We start from the raw sequence: 20,327 nt of genomic DNA, 5'->3' as shown, positions 1-20,327 counted from the left end.
TAGGTGGTGCAGCAAATTAAAAAGATTTATTTAAAACTGAACTATGCTAAAAAAAAAGTTAGTAGCCAGGGTTTTATTGCAGAAGGGACAAAAGATGTCCCTCTGTAATAAAAATAAGTTACTTGCCTGCTCTGAATCTATATAATGTACATGTCTACTAACAGCTTAGTGTTTGATCGTAGCATAGCTAGTGCCAGAAACCAATGATCTCCTGCGTGCTTGCTACTGAACCTAGAAGACCACCGGGTGAAGATGCTGGCAATGGAGCCTGGAGAGATGAGTTTGGTTAAGTGTTTCTCATCCAGGGTTGCTAGGGTTCCTTGAGCAATGATCAATTTGTGCCTCTCTGTTCAGATACCCTTGACACCAATGATCTTTTTGGCTATTTTTATGGATGACCTTCTTACCACTGGCTAGCAATGTAAAAAGCATTCTTCCTAAAAACCGCAAAGCTGTGCTGTGAGCTGTGGATATAGTAATTATGGCAAAGGTTCCTTACAGCCTGAAAGTTATTTCTCCCCTGTTAAAAAGGTTGATGCACACTGATTTAGTTAATAAAACTGCACTAAGGCAGGTAAGTTTTTTTTTTATTAAAGAAGAGACACTTTTTTTTTTTATTCATTTTTAAGTGGGCTTATACTAGAAAGTGCCACTGCTGAATTCATTCTAAAGAGTGCTACTTGCCTGGATACAAAGCTGATCTTCTGGGATCGCACCTGAAACAAGAATGTGTTGCAATTACTGAACACCTGAGCTGCATACTCATCCTGGATCAATGTTTCAGAAGATATTTAAGGCAGAAAATCGGAACAGCAGCCACTTAAACTATTTTTTTTAGTATAAGGTCAGCAATATTAATTTACATAATCTCTCACTGTGGGTCATCTTTAAAGTATATCCAAACCCTAAAATAAAGTGTTATATACTGGATTTTTCCATGAGCAGTGTAGTCACCCCAGGGTGCTCCCCTGATTTGGACTACAACTACTTTCTTCTCTCCATAACAGTACTGGTAAGAGCTGATCACATTGTTTGAGCTATCAGCTTGCTGCACAGAAAGTTACAAGCAAAGTGGCTTTCTTGCGGAATGAAAAGGAACTTTTTTTATTTATGGGCTATAAAGGAAACAAATGTACCCACTAGATCTGGGAACTGGTTAGCTGCAGAATATGAAATGTATGTTTTTGTTTAGATATACTTAATAATTAAATAATGATAAAAGCAGATTGTTGTTGAATTAAAATGAAACTAAAGTCTAACCTTGAGGATTTACCAATCAGGCAGATGTTTATTGCAGAAAGGAACTAGTGACAATAACTATTCTTACCTTTCTAAATGCTGCCCAGAAGCCAAACTTTGCTGAGCTGTGCAAACTTGACAATCTTGGCCTTCCTTGCGCATGCCAGGAACGAATGAACTTCTGCATGGGAGTTATCATCTCTTCCTGAGATAACTACCATGCAGTTGTGTGCAGGTTCAAGATAGCAAGAGATAGGAAAGAAGGAAGATGATGGCGCCCTGCAATGGAACTAGGATTGGTTGTGGGCTTAGGTCCTTTGGAACAAAGGAATATACCTAGAGGATGTTATATGTTAAGGTAATTTATCAAAAAATGCAATTTTAAGCAAAATAATTTACTATATGTAACTTCCAGGTGTTACCTGCATATTTGCATCTACTTCTGGTTACTGCCAACACAGACCGCTTTATACAACCCTGTTCTCTAACCCCAGTCTTTCTTGGACACACTTCCAGGGGTGAAAAATCACACCAACCTGGTGACTTTAACAGTCTTTGCCTTGGGCTTTATCAGCTTAAGGAGGTAAGTATCCCATAGTATAAATCTGACACTATTGTATTAAGAAAGAGACAGACCTGAAACACAAGGTAGAAGCCATCATCTGCATATTTAATTTTTTTATTTTTTTCTTTGATATATTCTATACAAACCTAAAGGCATATAAAACACATTTGCATAGGTCTATAAGGAAACACGTTTTGCATTGTAATAAAACAAAATCTCTGTAAAATGATTTTTTATTCCTTGGTAGCATTGGAGTGACTGTTGTAGCCTACCAGCTTCATTCAATACAAAATCAATCAAGTAATTTCATCATAATCATAGCTGATGTGACTATGGCAGTGACCCTGAAAGTGAGGGCCCCAGTGTAGAAGGTTTGCATGGTATTAGCAATGTTTTACTGGAATATTAGCCTTTAATGCTATAAATTTGGGACATATTCATATAAAACCTGTGTGACCACTTGACCAGTGCATTAGCTATATGGCCAAAATGATGTCAACATCTTTCCAAATTTTTGAGTTTAGATGAAACGTACAAATAATTGTACAATTCATTCAAAGGCATCTTAGACAGTTGTGATCTTCCAACATTTTGGTAACAGTTTGGAGAAAACACATTTATGTTGCAGCATTACTGTGCCCTACACACGAGGTGGCTGTTGAGGAACGTGAATGGACAAAATGTAGCCCTGATCCACTTTTAAAAATCCACGATCGGACAGGTCATTATTTCATAAAGGGACAAGTGATGTCTCTTCTGCAATAATCCACCTGCCTAATCGCTTCAGGTGTCAGTCAAAAAGCTGAGCTGCTTGTGCAGCTTCATCTTTGGTTGCCAGGATTCCCGACAATGCCAGTTTCCCCAGATCTCCCGCACGCCTGCCTAGGAGTTACATTGCCTCTGCCCAGCCTATTATGATGGTGAGAGATCGTCTATAGCAAGAGAAGAAAGAAGATGGCGATGTTCTGTGAGAGAATGGGACAGGTGAGTATAGAGGGTTTAGTTCTGCTTTAACATTACTAACCACCGTTGACATTAACTGGGAGCAGGGTTTCCTTGTTCAACATCAGTACCTGATGTCACAAATGCTTTTTTTTACTGAATGGATACAAATTCTCAAAGACATGCTCCAAAATGTAAAGCTTTTTCTGAAGAGTAGAGGCTGTGTTATCTACAAAGTTACCAAGCTACATATGGGCCATGGTTTTGAAATGCAATGTCCACCAGTTTAATTCAGTTTAATGGTCAGGTATCTTTTGGCCACATAGTGGAGGTCACAGACAAGCAATTTATAAACCAGTAAAATAAGGAATAAGGAAAAGAGATATTGGTCCTGATTTTTTAACTCTTTCTAAAACTGGAAAAGAGACTACCATGGAAGAACCTTGTTGATCCAACAAACTTGGAATGGATCTGGTCCAGGATTGAAAACATTTGCCAGTTAATAGCAAATGATTTTTAAGAAAACCATTGTAATTTTTTTGGGATCACCCAGGTTGTCCCATAATAGTCTCCCTTCTCAACTCTTGGAAAGTTTTTATCAATCAGGCCCAATGTTGTTAGTAACAAATGAATGAGGTTTTCCAGGTGTAATGAAAACAAGAATCCTGGTTGATCGGGTAACATCTTATTGGCGTCTTCCACTGAGGTTGGCATGACACTTTAAGCATTGGTTATACACACAGAGCTGTTTCCCAAAGCAGCCATAAAATGCTCATTTCATCTGAACATAGAAATCTAAATACTATGAGCTTTAACTCGATTTTGTTCTAATCATAATATTCTGTGCATACGCAATCATTCAGTTCATAAGAATAGACCATGTCCACAGGCAACTGACTCCGGGTTATTATTTTCCTTTACACAGTGAATAATTTTATTTTTAAGTGACATTCAAAGTCTAGTTTGCACAGACTGTTTGACCAACTTTAATAAGCTGTGCCATTCATTCCAATGTTCCAGTACAGAAGTGCAGAAAGATGAGGGTGGTTGAAGGTCCGGAGCCCACAGTTAGACTTTGAAAAAAAACCTTTGATGAGATAATTTGTGAGCTGGCATTGATTATTTGTTTTTCAAGGGTGTAGTGTCCATGGTCGATTTTTGACAGGTCAGTGATTAGTCACAGACCTTGAGGCCTATGTTTCCAGACTCTTGCATGTGTATTTAACTTATTCACACCTTTGGCAAAGGCAGCTACCATATTTCAATTGTCACAGATTCCTATTAGGCTTCCATGCATGGTATAGTTGCATAACTAGAAGAAGATGATGACGACTGCTATACATGTCACAATACAAATGTACAATCTTCCTAAGATATAACAAAACCATGAGAGCCGCCCTACAAACACTAACCTTGTGTGCATTCAAATATACAGGCCCTTTTACTTTATAGTTACTGGAGGATCAAACAAAGAATGTAAAATCAAACTGTATGTGAAGCTGCAGCTGGCTAGAGACTTGTGCGAGTATGTAACTTGCAATTGTCCCAGTAGCAGTAACTAATCTTGATCCACCTACCTGTTGCAGCGACCTGTAACGTAAAAAGGAAGAAAATATGGCAGTCAAAAAGAAACTACCCTCTACAGGAGCTTCCTATGAGTAAAATAACTCTGTGCATGGGCAGCTTGCTTTACAGGATACCCACAGGTTGCCCTAAAGAAAACCTACTACAAACCCAGGCAATTTAATCGGCAAAGGTTAAAAAAAAATTGGCAAATTACGCAGTTGAAATTATAAGGCAATCTTGCCTTGTCCTGTAATATATGTCCAACATAAAGGCTTGGAGAGGGGTGCTGCTATTCTGGTAAATTAATTTAAGATATGCATACTTCTCAGAATCCTATCATTGTGAAATGCTGATGCTCACCTCTGTGCACTTTTCAAACATATGTGAAGTGGTCATATCGATTTAAAAAGAAGCCAAAACAGTTTCTGCATAAAGGTGGGAACACTTACAACCCCTTGGCGGCCTTGTTTTCCATCTGGGTCCCAATGGACACAATTGGAAGGCAATTCCTGTTCCATAGACCAAACAGGAAATATGTCATAAGAAATCTCTCCAAAATAAGATAAATTCCCTAGCAGTCAATTGTTACCAAAACAAGTGCCCTCGTTGGAACATTTTACCTTTGTTTCTGTTCCAGGGAACTCAAAATGTAGCTCTCTCACTTTTTGTCCTAGAGATGATGGAAATCGGGAAACAGCGTGAACAAATGTGAACACAGAATACCTCACTGAGGTTCTAACTCTTGTCCAGTTTATGCTAAACTTTGGCTTGGGCCCTTTAAAATACCCGGCATGCTTCAAGTTTATACCCGGGGACCTGCCATGCTTAAAACCAAACCAACCTAACCTCCCAAGACAGCCATGGTCAAATACTCACAGCTCAAGGATCCTCCAGAAGAAACTCAAGTCTCTCAGTCATTCTCAAGGCACATACCAGAACCAGGGAAGTACTTGCTGTAATTACTTATCATTTTATGTGCATCTTGTATATCTACATCATAAATCTCCCATATTTAAATACATTTATTCCATCTCATGATGGATATGTCAGTTTATCATTTAAGCGTCCCATAAAAATCATTGGTCCACAAGTGCTTTCTTATTCCAAAAAGTAAGGCACTCCAGAAGTGGTCATCTAATAAGTTCATCTAAGTTCATCAGTCTATTGATGTTCTAAAAGCAGCCAGATTGTCAATGTTGTGTACCACCACCCTTCTGATAACGAAAGGGGCAGTTTAGTGGAAGACAATGCTCCAGTGGTAAACAGAATCCAGGAAAGCTGACATCTTTGTGTCAGTGAGATATCTGAGGGGATTCCAGGGCTGTCATGATTAGACGGCTGAGGTCATCCAGCTTCTTGTCCAGTTGATCGATCCTCTTCTCCAAGTCTTGATGGGAAGAGGTGAAGTTGTAATCCAAGTCAGTCATAATCATTTGCATCTGGAAAATATTTAAAAACATTCTAAGATGAAATTTCAAGGCAAAATTGCTCAAACTAAGAACTATCTATGTTCAGGGCAGGGAAGGAACCTTAAATTTAGAGGACGACCCAACCAATTTGTCATTTCATTGATGGGACATATTTCTGGGGTCTTTGACCTATGTTAGTGCTAGTGAACTATGTATGTGAATGCTAGTGAACTATGTAACCTTTGTACCTAGTTGGCTGGTGGCCAAAGTGAATGTTTATAAAGAACATGGTCCATGGCTATACAGCTTCCAGCATCAAATTGACTTTCAAAATTAGGTTTCAGATTTACAGTAGAAATTGGTTCTGGAACTTTACTCTGGTGTACTTGTAAGTCTGAATGAGAATCAAGTACCTATTTAATGGCCACCACCATGTTATGTGTTGCTAACTGCAGGTCAAGTCATAATCAATTATGGAATAAATACTTATCATTCTCAAACCAAGGCTAATAGCCCAACATATCTACCGTTGACCTGGGTGGCGAATGGCGATGGGGGGACTTGGCAAGGAAGTCAAGTTCTCTCTAGCTATAGCATGCACTGGATGAATGAGTGGCATCACAGATCAGATTCCAAAATTCCAATTAGGCAATTTCTAGTGTAGATTTTAATATGTTGAGCTGCTACTGGAAACCAAGGAAAAGTGCCTTCAAGGAAAGGGTAGGTAGGTGCAGGTTGGTGGACTGGTTGCCTTTTATTATCAAAGGGGTAAATGAAGTGAAGCAACCATGAGCATATTAGGTGGCTTTCCATGGGTCCATGGGACATGGGACAATTGGCCAACCAAGAAAGGACTATCCAACCATTCTAATTGTCACTTGGCACTTTAATTTGTGTTATTTCTAAAATGTTGACTTTTTTTTAATTACATGTTTAATTTTATGTATATCCTTTATGGTTGTTGGGGAATATATTTAAGTGGTTAGGCTTTCATCTCTTAAATATTTTACCTTGAGGTGACTTTTTATTTAAGTCTGTGTATTTTATTATATTGGCTTTCTAAATATAGTTAATGCATATTCATCATAAGACAAATTGTTTCATATCAGTTGCCTTTTTACGAACGTACCTTGGAGATATCGACCATGGCGTTCACCTGATCTTTCAGATTTTTCTGTTTTATTCTCCTTCGACGAAATCTGTCAGGAAAAGCAGTATACATTGACATTTTACTATACCTTATGTTATATATTAATTATATAATATGTAGTAAAAAATGTGGCTGCAACAGAAATGGTGTAGAAGTACAGATGACAGAAATATAATCTCTGCAACCAAAGAAGATTACTCTTACCATAACCAGGGGTCATTAAAGCCACAATGTAATGTGTATGGGTCCCCCTATCCTCATACTGCCTGCAGAAACAGCGCTGTCCTAACAAGTAGATCATTACACAGGCAGCGAGTATAGGCAGTGCTAGGCTTTCACATTGGAAAGCCCACCATACTTTGCATTATTATGTGCTTTTAAGTAAAGTTTATAGTGCAATTAACTCCCCAATTCCTGGAAGAAAAGACTTACATGTGAATAGCTGCCAGCAGCTCCCTCTGGTGCTGTCGTATTTTGGCGCCGTCCCGTTGCTTAGTGTGTTTGTGGAGCAGCCAGGCCTCTCCAAGCACATTTGCTGCCGCGGATTTAATCTGTAGAAACAGAAAGGGTTCACATCAGCCTAAAGGAGCATCCAACTTTAAATGACTTTTAAATGGACCACATATTTTTTCCTATTGAATGCATACAAGTATTGTGTAGGTTTTTCCTGGATATATGGAGTATGTAATGATTACCATTTTTTAATTAGTGTCTGTAGATTCATCATAAAGTATATGGAGTTCCACTTTCATAATCAATTCTTAAAAATCTGTGGGTAGATCTGAAAAACGCAACGCATTCAAAGAATTCAGAATATGTGGTAACTGTGCATTCTGAAGAGTGGGGAATAGAAGCTGCATTATAAAGCTCAAATGAACTTTCAGTTTAAATCATCAGAATGCATTCCAGGTACAAACTTACAGTCAGTTTTGCTTACAAAGTAGCCACAGCCTGAATAGAACAGCCAATCCCCTACCAGCATGCTGCAGAGAAGGACCCTAGCTCTTTGTGCGGATACGGTGGTCTTTTTGCAGAGATTTAACACTCCCATGTTGAGTAGCCCTCCAATCAGCGAATCTCATGAATGGATTTGACAATATTTAGCTTTGATTCATAAGGATGGCATGGTAGACCTCTGCAGAGAGACCACACATTTCTCATACAGAGCCAGGGTTCTTCTCTACAGCAAGTTGGCAGGTGACATGATTTCTTGCTCAGGCTGTGACTGCTTTCCATAGGAAACCAACTGAACTTTTTGTTTTGTTCCACCTGAAATGTTTTAGCTGATAAACTAAGTTCAATTCAGCTTTAATGCACGTAATACATAGAAGTTGTTGGCATCCAAGATGTTATGTAACTGCCATATAATATTAAAATTTTATTTTTTACCCTGCAGCAAGCTAGTAAAATCTGATGACTGGTTGCTCAGACTTCTGTTAGAATTGACCTGTTTTGCTCTCATTAATTATTTTGACATTCTAATCATAGCCTTATAAACACTCATTAAGATAATTTGACATAATTTAGAAGCTGGCAATAGTTCAAAGCTGGATTTTTCAAAAACAGCAAAATTTTAAGCTAAAGTACCGATATATGAACTATTTTACCGGCCATGAGGTTTCTATTTTTGTCAATCCTTTTCTGAGACTCAACTCTGCCACAAAGTCCAGCAAGCCTGAAGCAACAAAAGCTCGGTTATCTCATTGTCCCCGGCTTATGACTATATTGGGGTTTCTCAACCAGGGTTCCATGGAGCCCTGGGGTTCCTACAGAGGTTGCTAGAGGTTCCTTGAACAATGAGCAATTTTTTTTAATCCTAGGTCAGTTTAATAGATATCAATGATCTAGTTGACTATCTGTATGGCTGACATTCCTCTCGCTATCTAGTAACGTAAAAGGAATTCTTCGCTATGACCACCACTAATAGACTGTGATCTGTGGGTTTATAAATTATAGCAGGGGTTCTCTGAAGACCTCCAAGGTATTGCAAGGTTTCCTAATGTTAAAAAGGTTAGGAAACATTGGACTAGACAGTAATGGAGCTGAAACGTCATGAGCACCCATCACTTCTTCTTCCTTGTGATTGAGCTTGGTGACACTTTGATGATAGGTCAGCTGCTATCCATGAATTCTATTCAAGCTTTTTAAGTATACAGCTCTCTTCACAGCATATCTGGAGATCTTTTATTTTCTGTGGCTCATTCTAAGTTAAGGACTTTCCCTTTGCAGATCTGCCTTACCACGATTCATAAAGGCCTGTTTTCCTGTATGGAAATCTAAATTGCTTCCTATGAGGAAGTTGAGGTCTTGTGACCTGACTATAATAAGAAACCAGAGGTCAACCCTTGATTCTTGGCCTCCCAGCATTGTGTGACTATGAAACGCACCTTGGGGATCTGGAGGAGATCTAGAGATGGATAAAAAGTCTCCACAGCCCATATTAATAGAATGGCAAGGTCGTTACCAGGAAGCCACTGCCAAACTGGGCCCCATTCAGACAAAACTTTCCATAGCTGCTTTGTTTTTACACAATGTGGCTATACCTGGGGACCGACAGAATGTGACGCCATAGGCCACGGCATTTTGACACATCAGAGGTGCGTGACTGATAAATGTGATCCATGACGTGGAAAGCAATCTATCCCACTCTCCAACCTTGAAGAACCGTGTTTGGTAAATAAACAGTCTAGGAGATCTGTCCTAATGTATAGTCTGGTAGAAAATTCTCCTTCCCAGTATGCAATACTCCCTCTAGCATATCCAAAATCCCAAATACTTACCCGAATCTGAGGTCCAAAACTTCCTATTTCTGGACAAAGGGTGCATGTGTTCTTCTCCTGGTGGACAATTCCTGTAGGGTCCATCAGCAAGTTGAACCAAGTTTCCAGCTACAGCATGACAACATCATATTGAGGGGTGGCAATACGATTGGTCAGCAAGTTGGACAATGGTCTTGCAACTCAAAATGAAACCCTAAAGGGTCATGTGATATCAAAATCAGGTATAAAAAAACGAAAATCCTTCCTTTTTTTATACCTGGTTTTGATATCACATGACCCTTTAGGGTTTCATTTTGAGGTGCAAGACCATTGTCCAACCTGCTGACCAATCGTATTGCCACCCCTCAATATGATGTCATACTTTTTATTAAACAGTGAATAGGTGGGAGTTGGATGAGTGGAAAGGTTTGGTATGGCAGCAAGTTTTCTAATTTTTTCCAGCCAGTGCTGAGATTGAACACTTGCTTGTCTTGATGTGTCTTGACAGCAGAGCCAACAGTGACCTCACTTTTTCTGTGGCAGCTATGGAATACAGCTTGGTCAAGTCCCCACCCCCAGCTTATGATTGGACAGCCAAAAAGCAGCAGAACACTGAACATCCCTGTTCCTTTATTTCCCAGTATGTAAAGATTCAATTTCATATTTCCAATTTGTAGTTTGCTTGTTTATAACACAGCAGGACCTACCTGCTTCATGTAGTGTATGTCCATCATAAAGTTGTGCACATGCTTTTCAGCTTTGGTAAATTCCAGTTTTTGAGCAGCTACAGCGACTATTAGAGCTGTACATCCGACTCCCTGAAACAGAAATAAAAGGTAAAGTGAGTCATCGCACGTACAAGGGCTGGTCTGCTGTTAGAAAATGGCAGAGCAAGTTTTGTTTTTGGAAGCCAACCCTGCCCAAAAGTGGTATTTCAGTTTTTTGTGTTTTCTGGCAGGCCCCTAATAATACTTTAAATCATATATATGTAATTTATAATATTTACAAATGGCAATCATTCATTACACAATGCTCTCTAATACCAGGGTCTAAACTTGCTCATGACTAACTGGCATGGCAGATATTTGTCAGTTCAGTGACTCATTCTGGAAATCGAAGGCATACCATTTAGAACACGCATGTATACACACATTGTGGAGTATGTTGAAGCATGTACTGTTCAGAGTGTGCTTGGTGACTTCTAGATTCCTGACATCTTCTGCTACACTGAAATTGTAATTAGTGTTGTCAGCTCTTTCTTGACAGGCAGCCAGGTTGTTACATTTTTGAATGGATTTCATGATGGGTTATTTCTTAAACATCCTTCCAACAAAACCATAATGCCACTTTCTATACGGCTTCCTGACTCTCTCCGAATCTTTTCATCACTATCTGTGGCTTTGGATTGATTACCTCTGATAACCAGATAAGTTTTTGTACTTCTCTTCATGTGACCATTAAATGCATGATCCTCCTCACAATGCCCCTGAAGAAGCAGTCATATTCCACGAAACGCGTGGTCTATAAAGATTGTACCGTGCTAAATGTATGGTGTTTGTATTGTATGTATGTTGTTTATTGCAATTTTTTGTATAATTTTGTTTTTGTGTAAGAATATTGACGTCTACCAAAAAATTTTACTCATAGTCAACCGTTTTGTGTGTTATCATTCAAACCAGAAGAAAAGTCAGCTAAGACACTGGAGTATAACAGCTGGACCTGGTTTCCTATTTTTACAAGAGACTGAGGTGGCATTTTTTAATATATGTCCTACTGGAGTTATACCTTACAAATACTCCAATGTAATTCATGTCCATGGTGAAGACCAAAACAAACATGTCTTAGTGTTCTCTGTAAGGTTACAATGGTTCCTGAAAAGAACTAGTGGAAGGATCTGTGTAATATGGACAAATGGCCGTACCCAAATTTAGGATGTTTCTATCATCTATCAAATATTTGACAAATCAAATTTATTTTAAAATGAATGTCCTTCTTGTGTCTACATCTCTTCTGAATCCATCTGCTCCTTGGTCTCACCATGACTCCAGTGAACAGGCAGATCATCTTCCCGCACATACTATGCGGCACCATATCCCCATAGCCAATGGTCAGGAAGGTAATTGGGATGAGCCACATGGTGTCTGTCATGTTCCCAGTACCAGGAGAATCTCCCCTAACAAAAGAGAAAGGGGTTAATAAACACAAAAGAATGTATTACATAATATTGGGCTGTACTTAAGATATTTGGGTGATAGAACACACTGTTACATATTATTTTAATTACACAATCTTTACACCAGTGTTTCCCAACCCTTATACCATGCGGGAACCTGTGATATAACTTTCAGGTCTTCAGGGACCCCTGACACAATGGCTATATCCACAATTTACATTATATTAGCTTGGTGGTCATTGTGAAGATTGTCAGCCTTACAGATAGCCAAAAGGATCATTGGGGTCACTTAATCTGACCTGAGAGGCATCAATTGCTCAAAGAAGTCCTTGCAACATCTGGAGGAACCCAGGAACAGAAACACTGCTCTACACTATGTGGTCAAATGTTTCTAGACAGCTATCAAATCTAAAGATACCCAAACCTATGTGGACAAATTATAAGTTTAGATGTCTCTGATGAGGTGTATTGTCAATACTACAGTATAAAACACATTTTAGAAAGTTATCGTCTATCAACCTTGTGGCAACAGTTTGTGGCAGGCACCTTTCTTTTCTAGCATGACTGTACAAAGCCAGCTCCATGAAAACATGCCTTGATGAGATGGGTGTGGAGGAACTTAAATGGTCAGTAGGTAGCCCTGACCTCAACCTTACTGAACCCCTTTGAAATGACCTGGAACGTCAACTGGGTGCCAGGCCATTCTCATCCAACATCAGTACCTGACCTCATAAATCTTGTGTTGCCTGAATGGGTGTGAATTCCCAAAGACACCATCCTAGAAGAGTCCAGGCTTTTAAAACCACAAAGAAAGGGGGGATATGCCAACTGTATAATAATGTCCATGCTTTTGAAACCTCCATCATTTGTATATGTGATGGTGAGATGTCCACACGCAATTTTGACCATGAATTGTACTTCCAGCTACCTTTGACACTTTTTATTGGCTGCTTTTTTGCTAAGATGTGGTAAATGGATAATAATAAAATAAAACACATTGAGCACTTCTCACCTCTCACAAACAGACAAAACCCAAGAGGAGACGACCCAGAGGCTTATGGTCAATGTGAACAGGACTCGGCCTGGGCAGGTGTTCATAAGGATCTTCATGACAAATGGATATTGAAATTTGATTTTATTGAGCGACCCTATACTTCGATAAGAGGCATCCACCAGCACCTTGCTGTGGAGTAGTACAGTCCTGGGTATCAGGTAGACCCGTAAGAACATCATGATGGACAAGAAAATGTCCAGAGTGCTAAGAATAACCATAGGCTCCTTGACAGAGTTTGAACCTCCCTGTCCTCGGCAATGTTGTTCATAGGGGAATGGATGGATAGCACACACAACGATTTCCAGTATAATCCAGGTTGCTTTCTTGGCATTGACACCAATACGCCAGTCCAATAAGGAGTTGTCGTTCATGAAGAGCTGGAAGTGTGATACAAAAAAAAACATTATTATATTACAGTACTGTGAACAGTATAATAAAATGCTATTACTGTAACATTTATATCCAATATTTTTTATAAATTCCTTTAGCATTTTTATGTTTTTTGTGTTTTTGTTTTAAGTATAAAGATTTGTAGGTCAGTCCCTAGAGGGAACTCTCCATAACTCAGTATAGCCCATGCCTCCCTGTTCAACAACTGTTAAGATAATGGGCTTGATTTACATTTACTTATACTTACATATACTTACAGTAAATTTACATTTACTGATTTACTTATGGGGACAGTTGAAGAGTTGAAGTATGAAGTCTTCCAAATCAGGGTCAGTTGGGAGGTATGAAGAAGCGCAAACTTTCCAAATCAGGGATAATTGTGAGATATTAAGAAAGACAGTGCCAAATGAAAGAGTATGGATATATGAAAGATATTTTTTACAAATCAGTTGGGACAGTTGGGAGGTGTGAAAAAGGAAAGTCTTTCCAAATCAGGAACAATTTTGAGGTATTAGGATGGACAGCTTCTCCAAATGAGGGAGAGTATGGAGGTATGAAGGACAGTCATTCCAAATTGTTGGCAGTTAGTATTAGAATGGACAATCCCTTTAAATGAAGTAGAGAAGGAAGGTGTAAAGGACAGTCTTTCCAAATAATAGGCAGTTGGAAGGTTTCAGGATGGACAGCCCCTCCAAATGAGGGAGAATATGGAGGTTACGAAGTACAGTCTTTCCAAATAGGGGGGCAGATGGGAGGTATTAGAAAGGACAATCCTTTTAAATGAGGGAGAATATGGAGGTATGAAGGACAGTCTTTCCAAATCAGGGGCAGTTGGGGGGTATTAGGAGGGACAATCCGTTCACATGAAGGAGAGCATGGAGATATAAAGGACAGTCTTTCCAAATCAGGCATAATTGTAATTTTGCTCAGTCACCTTTAGTTAAGGGAAGGAACGCATGGCATTGCCCTATCAAAAGCACACACTGCAAGCCCATAGGTGTGGCTGGCTGTCCCATCCCAGCAACCACCAAATACGAAATGTTTATATCACCAACTGTTATGTGCCCATTCTCAATAATATGACACAGACGGCACAAGCACAACACAGACTGAATGACGCATCCATGAAAAATGATCTTCCTGCCAAAATACCTCAGAATCGGATGGAATGAGTAAAAAGCCACGGTGAGGTTTGAGTCACAGGGAAGGACTGCGCTATTTGGAGCTAATGTGGAAATCCTTCATACAACAGATCAGGGTGGCCTTTATAAATGTCAGCTATATTTGTAGGAGAATACCACAAAGACTAAATGGATGCCCCATCAATGAATGAATGTTACAGATTTATCACCTGATATTTCACATTTTTCTATTCCTTTTTGGTTAAAAAAAGAAAAAGAAAAAAAATACATGCAGTCCAATACATGCACATTTGCCCTCAGCTCATGAGCCTGGTGCACAATGGCCATCTTTCACCTTCAATCCACTCAATGGATTGGAAGTGCATAACCGGTATCTGGAGCATTCGTACTAATTGCCCCTTTACAATCCCTCACTGTTATCATTTTTTTCAAATTTTTACAATAAATGAGTCTAAATAAAATAAATATTGACTTGATACCATCTAGTTTCTGAACCTTCCTTCTTGCACCACCAAACCTTATGCCCTTTAGCAACCAGTTCCATTTGTCTATGGGGCAGGAAAATAAGGCAAAATCTCTATAACAGCATCCTAGATATAAACATTTTTGGGTAGACATACATTTTAGCAAATTGCATCTTTACTTTCCACCCTGACTCAAATGCAGCCAGATATTTGCAAACATTTAAGAAAAGTGAAAATTCACGAAGGGTCATAATAAAAAGTGTGATCCAGGAAAGTTGCCAGAAAAGTACAAATAATTTTTCTAAAACAGCAATGGCACTTTTCAGATGCCCGATTTTTTAAGGTGGTGATCAGCCAGCTTGTGAACAAATGATCCTTTTTACTATATTGTGGGGGTAAGCAGCCGTTTTAGAAATCACCGTATAGGGTTCACTACTTTGATGGTGGTGAATGTCCTAAGCCACAATGGAGATCAGTGATGCTTGTTGCTGCCACTGGCTGCCACGTTTGCAGTGATCTCTGGTTTTTAAAAGTATTGTGCATGGTCACAATGGCCATGACTGGGTCACGTACATCATATGGATCACGTCATATGTCCAAATAAATAGATCTGTTTCTTAATTCTGGAGAAAAATTAACCATAAATACAATTAATGGAACAGTTTTCTTTGCATCAAATGTCAAATTGTATGAAAATATCACATGGTCTATGTGGTCTTAACAGCAGAGCTCTGTGCTTCACCCGTTAGCTGATTATTCAGCATCCTGGTATCTAGGAGTGGATTGCTGGCAGCTTTACCAGCTGTCTGTGCTCCACCTTGCAAGCACACATAGTTATACTAATGGATCACTCACATCCGGCAATAAACCAACAGCAAGGACTGCTGGAAGCTGCAGAATTAATTACACGTGATTGCAGAATACATGACAGGCACAGGCAGCAATACACTAATCTCTGCACCAAGAGAACCAGTCACAATACAAAACCCCTCCACCAATATTTCATGGACATATTTCCTCTATAGTAGTGGGAGGTCATATTGCAGCAGCCTTTCTTAAATTTATTTAACATGGAAAAACCCTTGAAAAACCTTTCAAGTCCTCAGGGAGCCCCTGCAAAAATTACTAAATTCACAGCTCACAGTATATTAGTGTGATGGTCAGTAGGAAGAATGCCTCTTACATTGCTGGTCACCCTTGCAGTTAGCTAAAAGGATCATTGGTGTCAGTTAAAATGACTCGGTAGGCATAAGTTGCTTATTGCTCAAGGAACCCCTAGCAAACCCTGGAGGAACCCTGATTGGGAAACATTGCACTATATGGCTTTTAGAGGAAGTCTGCGGAGAAGAACAATAGCTGACCTGGGAATTGCACGGGGAAGCCGGTAGTATATGGTGTGGTATGCATGTTGATGGTGCAAACCTAACAGATCTCTGTAATTGACATTGGAAACCCCAAGGGACCACATAAAATAGCTAATATGGCATTAGAAATTAGTAGATTGGACTATAATACAAGTTGGTTGCTATTACCACTGTTCCTTACAACAATTTTAATGAGAGGATTGCCAAAAAAAAGAACATCAGATCTCTTCTTCTCTCTCCTGAAGAAGCGGATATCTCTGCGAAATGCGTAGAGAAACAATTCAGCCTGTACCCCATGTTTAGGGATACCCTGTAAGGAGAGGCTAATGTTTGAAATCATGGTTTTATTGATTTGGAATGAATTCTGGTTTTAAGGCTAGTATTAATAAAATGTAGTTATTTTCACAATATATGCTTTTGGTTTTGGCCTTAAAAGACTTCCTCTTAAGCTTCACAAGGGATGCGGCCTTCATAAAAATAGGCGAATGTTCTTGTTAATATTATATGGCTTTTTTTGATGGTTTTGGGGTCATTTATAGACAACAATTCATTTGAAAATGGCGGTCCATCAAGTCATTTACCCAGTCTTTCTAGAGCACTGGGAATCAACCAGGGTTCCTCCAGAGGTTGCGAGGGGTTCCTTGAGCCATGAGAAATTTTTGAGTCTCAGTTCAGTTTAACTGACACCAATGATCTTTTTAGCTATCTGTAAGGGTGACATTCTTCCTATGGACAGCAATGTAAGAGATATTCTTTCTAATGACCAACACACTAATGTACTGTGAGTAGTGGATATAGTAAATAAAACGGGGATTCCTCGAAGACCTTAAAGTTATTTCAAAGGGTCCTACATGTTAAAAATGTTGAGAAACATTGTTCCGAAGAGTGCATCCAGTGTAGCGGAGACCATACTTTTCCCTATTGCAGTCAAGCAACACAGGATGGTCACATCCCAGCCCACCACTGATTAAAAGAACGAGCAGCAACAGACTGCCAGGTACTTGTTTTCAGCTGCCTTCTGCAAGTCTGGATTTAGATGCACCATAAGAAGTGATGGGATAGCCTCAAAGTAAGCTTGTTCTCAATTCATTTAAGGCTTAATATGTCCCACTGTAGTAAATCTTATGGGTTATTATGGGACTTCATTAAAAAGGCAACTTGCTGTTGTGTGTGGTCTACAGTTGTCTTTTAGCTGTCCTAGTTTTAGTGCCAGGGAATTTTTACTGCATTGTGTACTTTAGTAATAGCAGAAATACTACCTCCAAAGCTGCCTCCCAATATACTACATGGCCCAGCGTATATAAAAATCAAAAGTTCTATCAAGGTTCCAGTAAACCAACCTGGCAAATATGGCATACCAATATATTGTAGTCAACTGTACGCATCCAAAGTTGGCAACAAGTTGGCTTGTGCATAGAGCCAGATTTTTGGCACTCTTGCATCTAAGTCATCAAAAATACTGCTCCCAGAAAATGGTTGCAATTACAAATGCTTTGGTATTTTATGTTTATTTCTTTCGTTGGCACTAGAAGAGTACAAAAAAGCAAAGAAAAAAATCTGGGACATTCCACACAAAACGTCAAAAATAGTCTGTGGAGACCTAAATTGGAAAATCTATGTATTCTTGCAGCTAAGAAAAGTATTATGATAAAGTGTCTAGAACTGAGTGTCCCAACTCTATCTAATCTCATACAGTTGTGCAGAAATTGATGTCTATTGATAAGACTGAGGCAACTCAGAATCCTGATACACATCCTAAGAGGTTTTTTGACACATGGATGTATTTTTTAGAAGATACACTTTCCCCAACTTTCCCCAACTGGGAAATGTAATTGACCTTTTTCGTCATACACCATGGTATGATCTTAGGGCTTTGGGTGGAATTTGATTAATCTTTGGCCATTGCTCTGGTTAGTTGTAATTTGTATGATTCTGTTATTTAAGACATTGTATTTTAATAATTTGTCTGTTAGATTAAATTACTTCCCTTTCTTTTCCCCTTTCTTTTAAAAAAAAAGGAAAAACAACTAGACATATATTGATGTTTTTTGTGTTTTATTATTTTATTGGTCAATTTACATGACTGGATAATCTTGGTTGTATTGGTATTTGTTTCTTTTTGCCTGTACCTAATAAAAAGTATTTAAAAAAAACTGCACAAAATTATTGGCACCCCTAACCCTATACTTGGTAGCTCATTCCTTGGAAGAAATAACTGATGTTAATCACTTTCTGTAACAATAAGTCTTTTACTCTCTCCACTGGAATTTTGGGCCACTCTTCCTTTGCCAGCTGCTCCAGGTCTCTCGGATTTGAAGGTCTGTGTGTAACACACTGAGCATGGAGAAAAGAAAGAAAAGCAAAGAATTGTCTGAGGATTTGAGAACCAAAATTACAAAAAAGTATGGACAATTCCAAGGCTACAAGTCCATCTGCAGAAATCTGTGTCCACTGTGCACAACATTGTAAAGAAGTTTACAGCCCATGGCACTGTAGCTAATCTCTCTGAACATGAACAAAAGAGAAAGATTGATGATATGTTACAACAAAGAATTGTTTGAAACGTTGATAAAGAACCGTTAATCAACAAATTCAAGCTGACCGGCAGGTACAGGGTAAAAGGATGTTAGCTTGGACTACAAGTTGCCATCTGAATGAAAAGGGATGCCATGGTAGGAGAGCCTACAGAAACATAAACAAGCCAGATTGGAGTTTACTAAAACTAACCTGTGGAAGCCACAATCCTTTTTTGGAGAATATCCTGTGGACAGATGAGACATAAATACAGCTTTCCAGTAACGCACATCATTCAAATATTTACAGAAAATGAAAATAAGCCTTCAAAGCAAAGAACACTGTCCCTACAGTCAAACATGGAGGAGATTCACTGATGTTTTAGGGTTGCTTTGCTGCTTTAGGCTCTGGTAGTCCTGACGGTTTGCATGGCATTAAAAAATCTGAAGACTACCAAAGAATTCTGATGCGCAATGTAGGGCCCAGCGTCAAAAAGCTGGGTCTCGGTCGAAGGTCATGGACCTTACAGCAGGACAATAAACCAAAGCATACTTCAAAAAGCAACCGAAAAGGGTTTAAGACAAAGCACTGGAGAGTTCTGAAATGGCCATCAATGAGTCCAGATCTAAATCCCATGGAGCACCTGTGGTGATATCTAAAAACAGCAGTTGGGAGAAGGAACTCTTCAAATCTGAGAGATCTAGAGCAGCTGGCAAAGGAAAAATGGTCTACAATTGCAGTAGAGAGATGTAAACCATCCCCTGATTGTTACAGAAAGTGAATAATATTAGTTATTTCTTCCAGGGGCTGTGCTACCAAGTATTTAATTGAGGGTGCCATTTTTGAAGTTTTGTGTGGAATGTCTCAGATTTATTTTCTCTGCTTTTTTTGTGTTCTTCCAATGCCAACAAAATAATTTAACAAGACAATACCAAAGCATTTGTAATTGTGACAATTTTCTGGTCGAAGTTTAATATTAACACACACCTATAAGTGAATCTCATCATTCTTCCACACCAAGTTAAGTCTATTAACCTCCATGAAAGCAAACATCACAAAGTAAATATAAAATGTTGACTCACAGCCAGTTCATTAAGTGCCTGGATCACTGTACACAAATATACTGAGCTGAACCTTCATCACGTCATCCAAACATAATAGGACATTTCATTATTCATATCCTGAACCCGGTCCTTGAACCAATGATACTGAAATGGCACAATGTAACAATAAAAGCAAGCTCCTGGCCAAAAACCACCAGGCCTTGCCCCGGGGTAGAAGTAGAAAAATACCTTAAATGACTTATTTTTCTTCTGGTAATGTGTTACAAATTGCTTTTCCTACAAGACAAACAGGTCAATTGTGTGAACAGAGGCTCTCTTTTCCTTCATTCGCTCAAGCTGTAATTATGATAGATCTACACATGAGTGGGAACTGGGGCAGAGGGCTCCTGTGCCAAGTCTGTGTCAACTTGTCCAATGAAAGATCCGGCATTAAAGGAAACTGGTCCTTAGAGAAACGTGGAGGCTTCCATTGTTGCTTCTGTATTTGAAAATGATGGCTGCTTGGCTCTCCTACTGACTTTCTAGCACAATG

General features: G+C 39.1%; 1 protein-coding gene across 1 annotated transcript in view; it reads right to left on the bottom strand.

Moving 5' to 3' along the window:
• Positions 1-1,888: 1,888 nt before the first annotated feature.
• Positions 1,889-20,327, bottom strand: part of KCNN4 (potassium calcium-activated channel subfamily N member 4) — a 42,707-nt gene continuing 24,268 nt past the window's right edge. The window contains exons 3-8 of the mRNA XM_072425665.1: positions 12,816-13,234; positions 11,668-11,803; positions 10,338-10,448; positions 7,304-7,422; positions 6,851-6,920; positions 1,889-5,751 (exon numbers count right to left, since the gene is read on the bottom strand). Coding sequence (XP_072281766.1) covers positions 5,605-5,751; positions 6,851-6,920; positions 7,304-7,422; positions 10,338-10,448; positions 11,668-11,803; positions 12,816-13,234 — 1,002 coding nt within the window. The 3' untranslated portion in view covers positions 1,889-5,604. The remainder of the gene's footprint in view (positions 5,752-6,850; positions 6,921-7,303; positions 7,423-10,337; positions 10,449-11,667; positions 11,804-12,815; positions 13,235-20,327) is intronic.

Source organism: Pyxicephalus adspersus, chromosome 11 (genome assembly GCF_032062135.1).
Source record: "Pyxicephalus adspersus chromosome 11, UCB_Pads_2.0, whole genome shotgun sequence".
Taxonomy (NCBI): Eukaryota; Metazoa; Chordata; class Amphibia; order Anura; family Pyxicephalidae; genus Pyxicephalus; species Pyxicephalus adspersus.
Note: the sequence above shows the minus strand (reverse complement) of the source record. Positions and strands in the feature narration are given on the sequence as shown.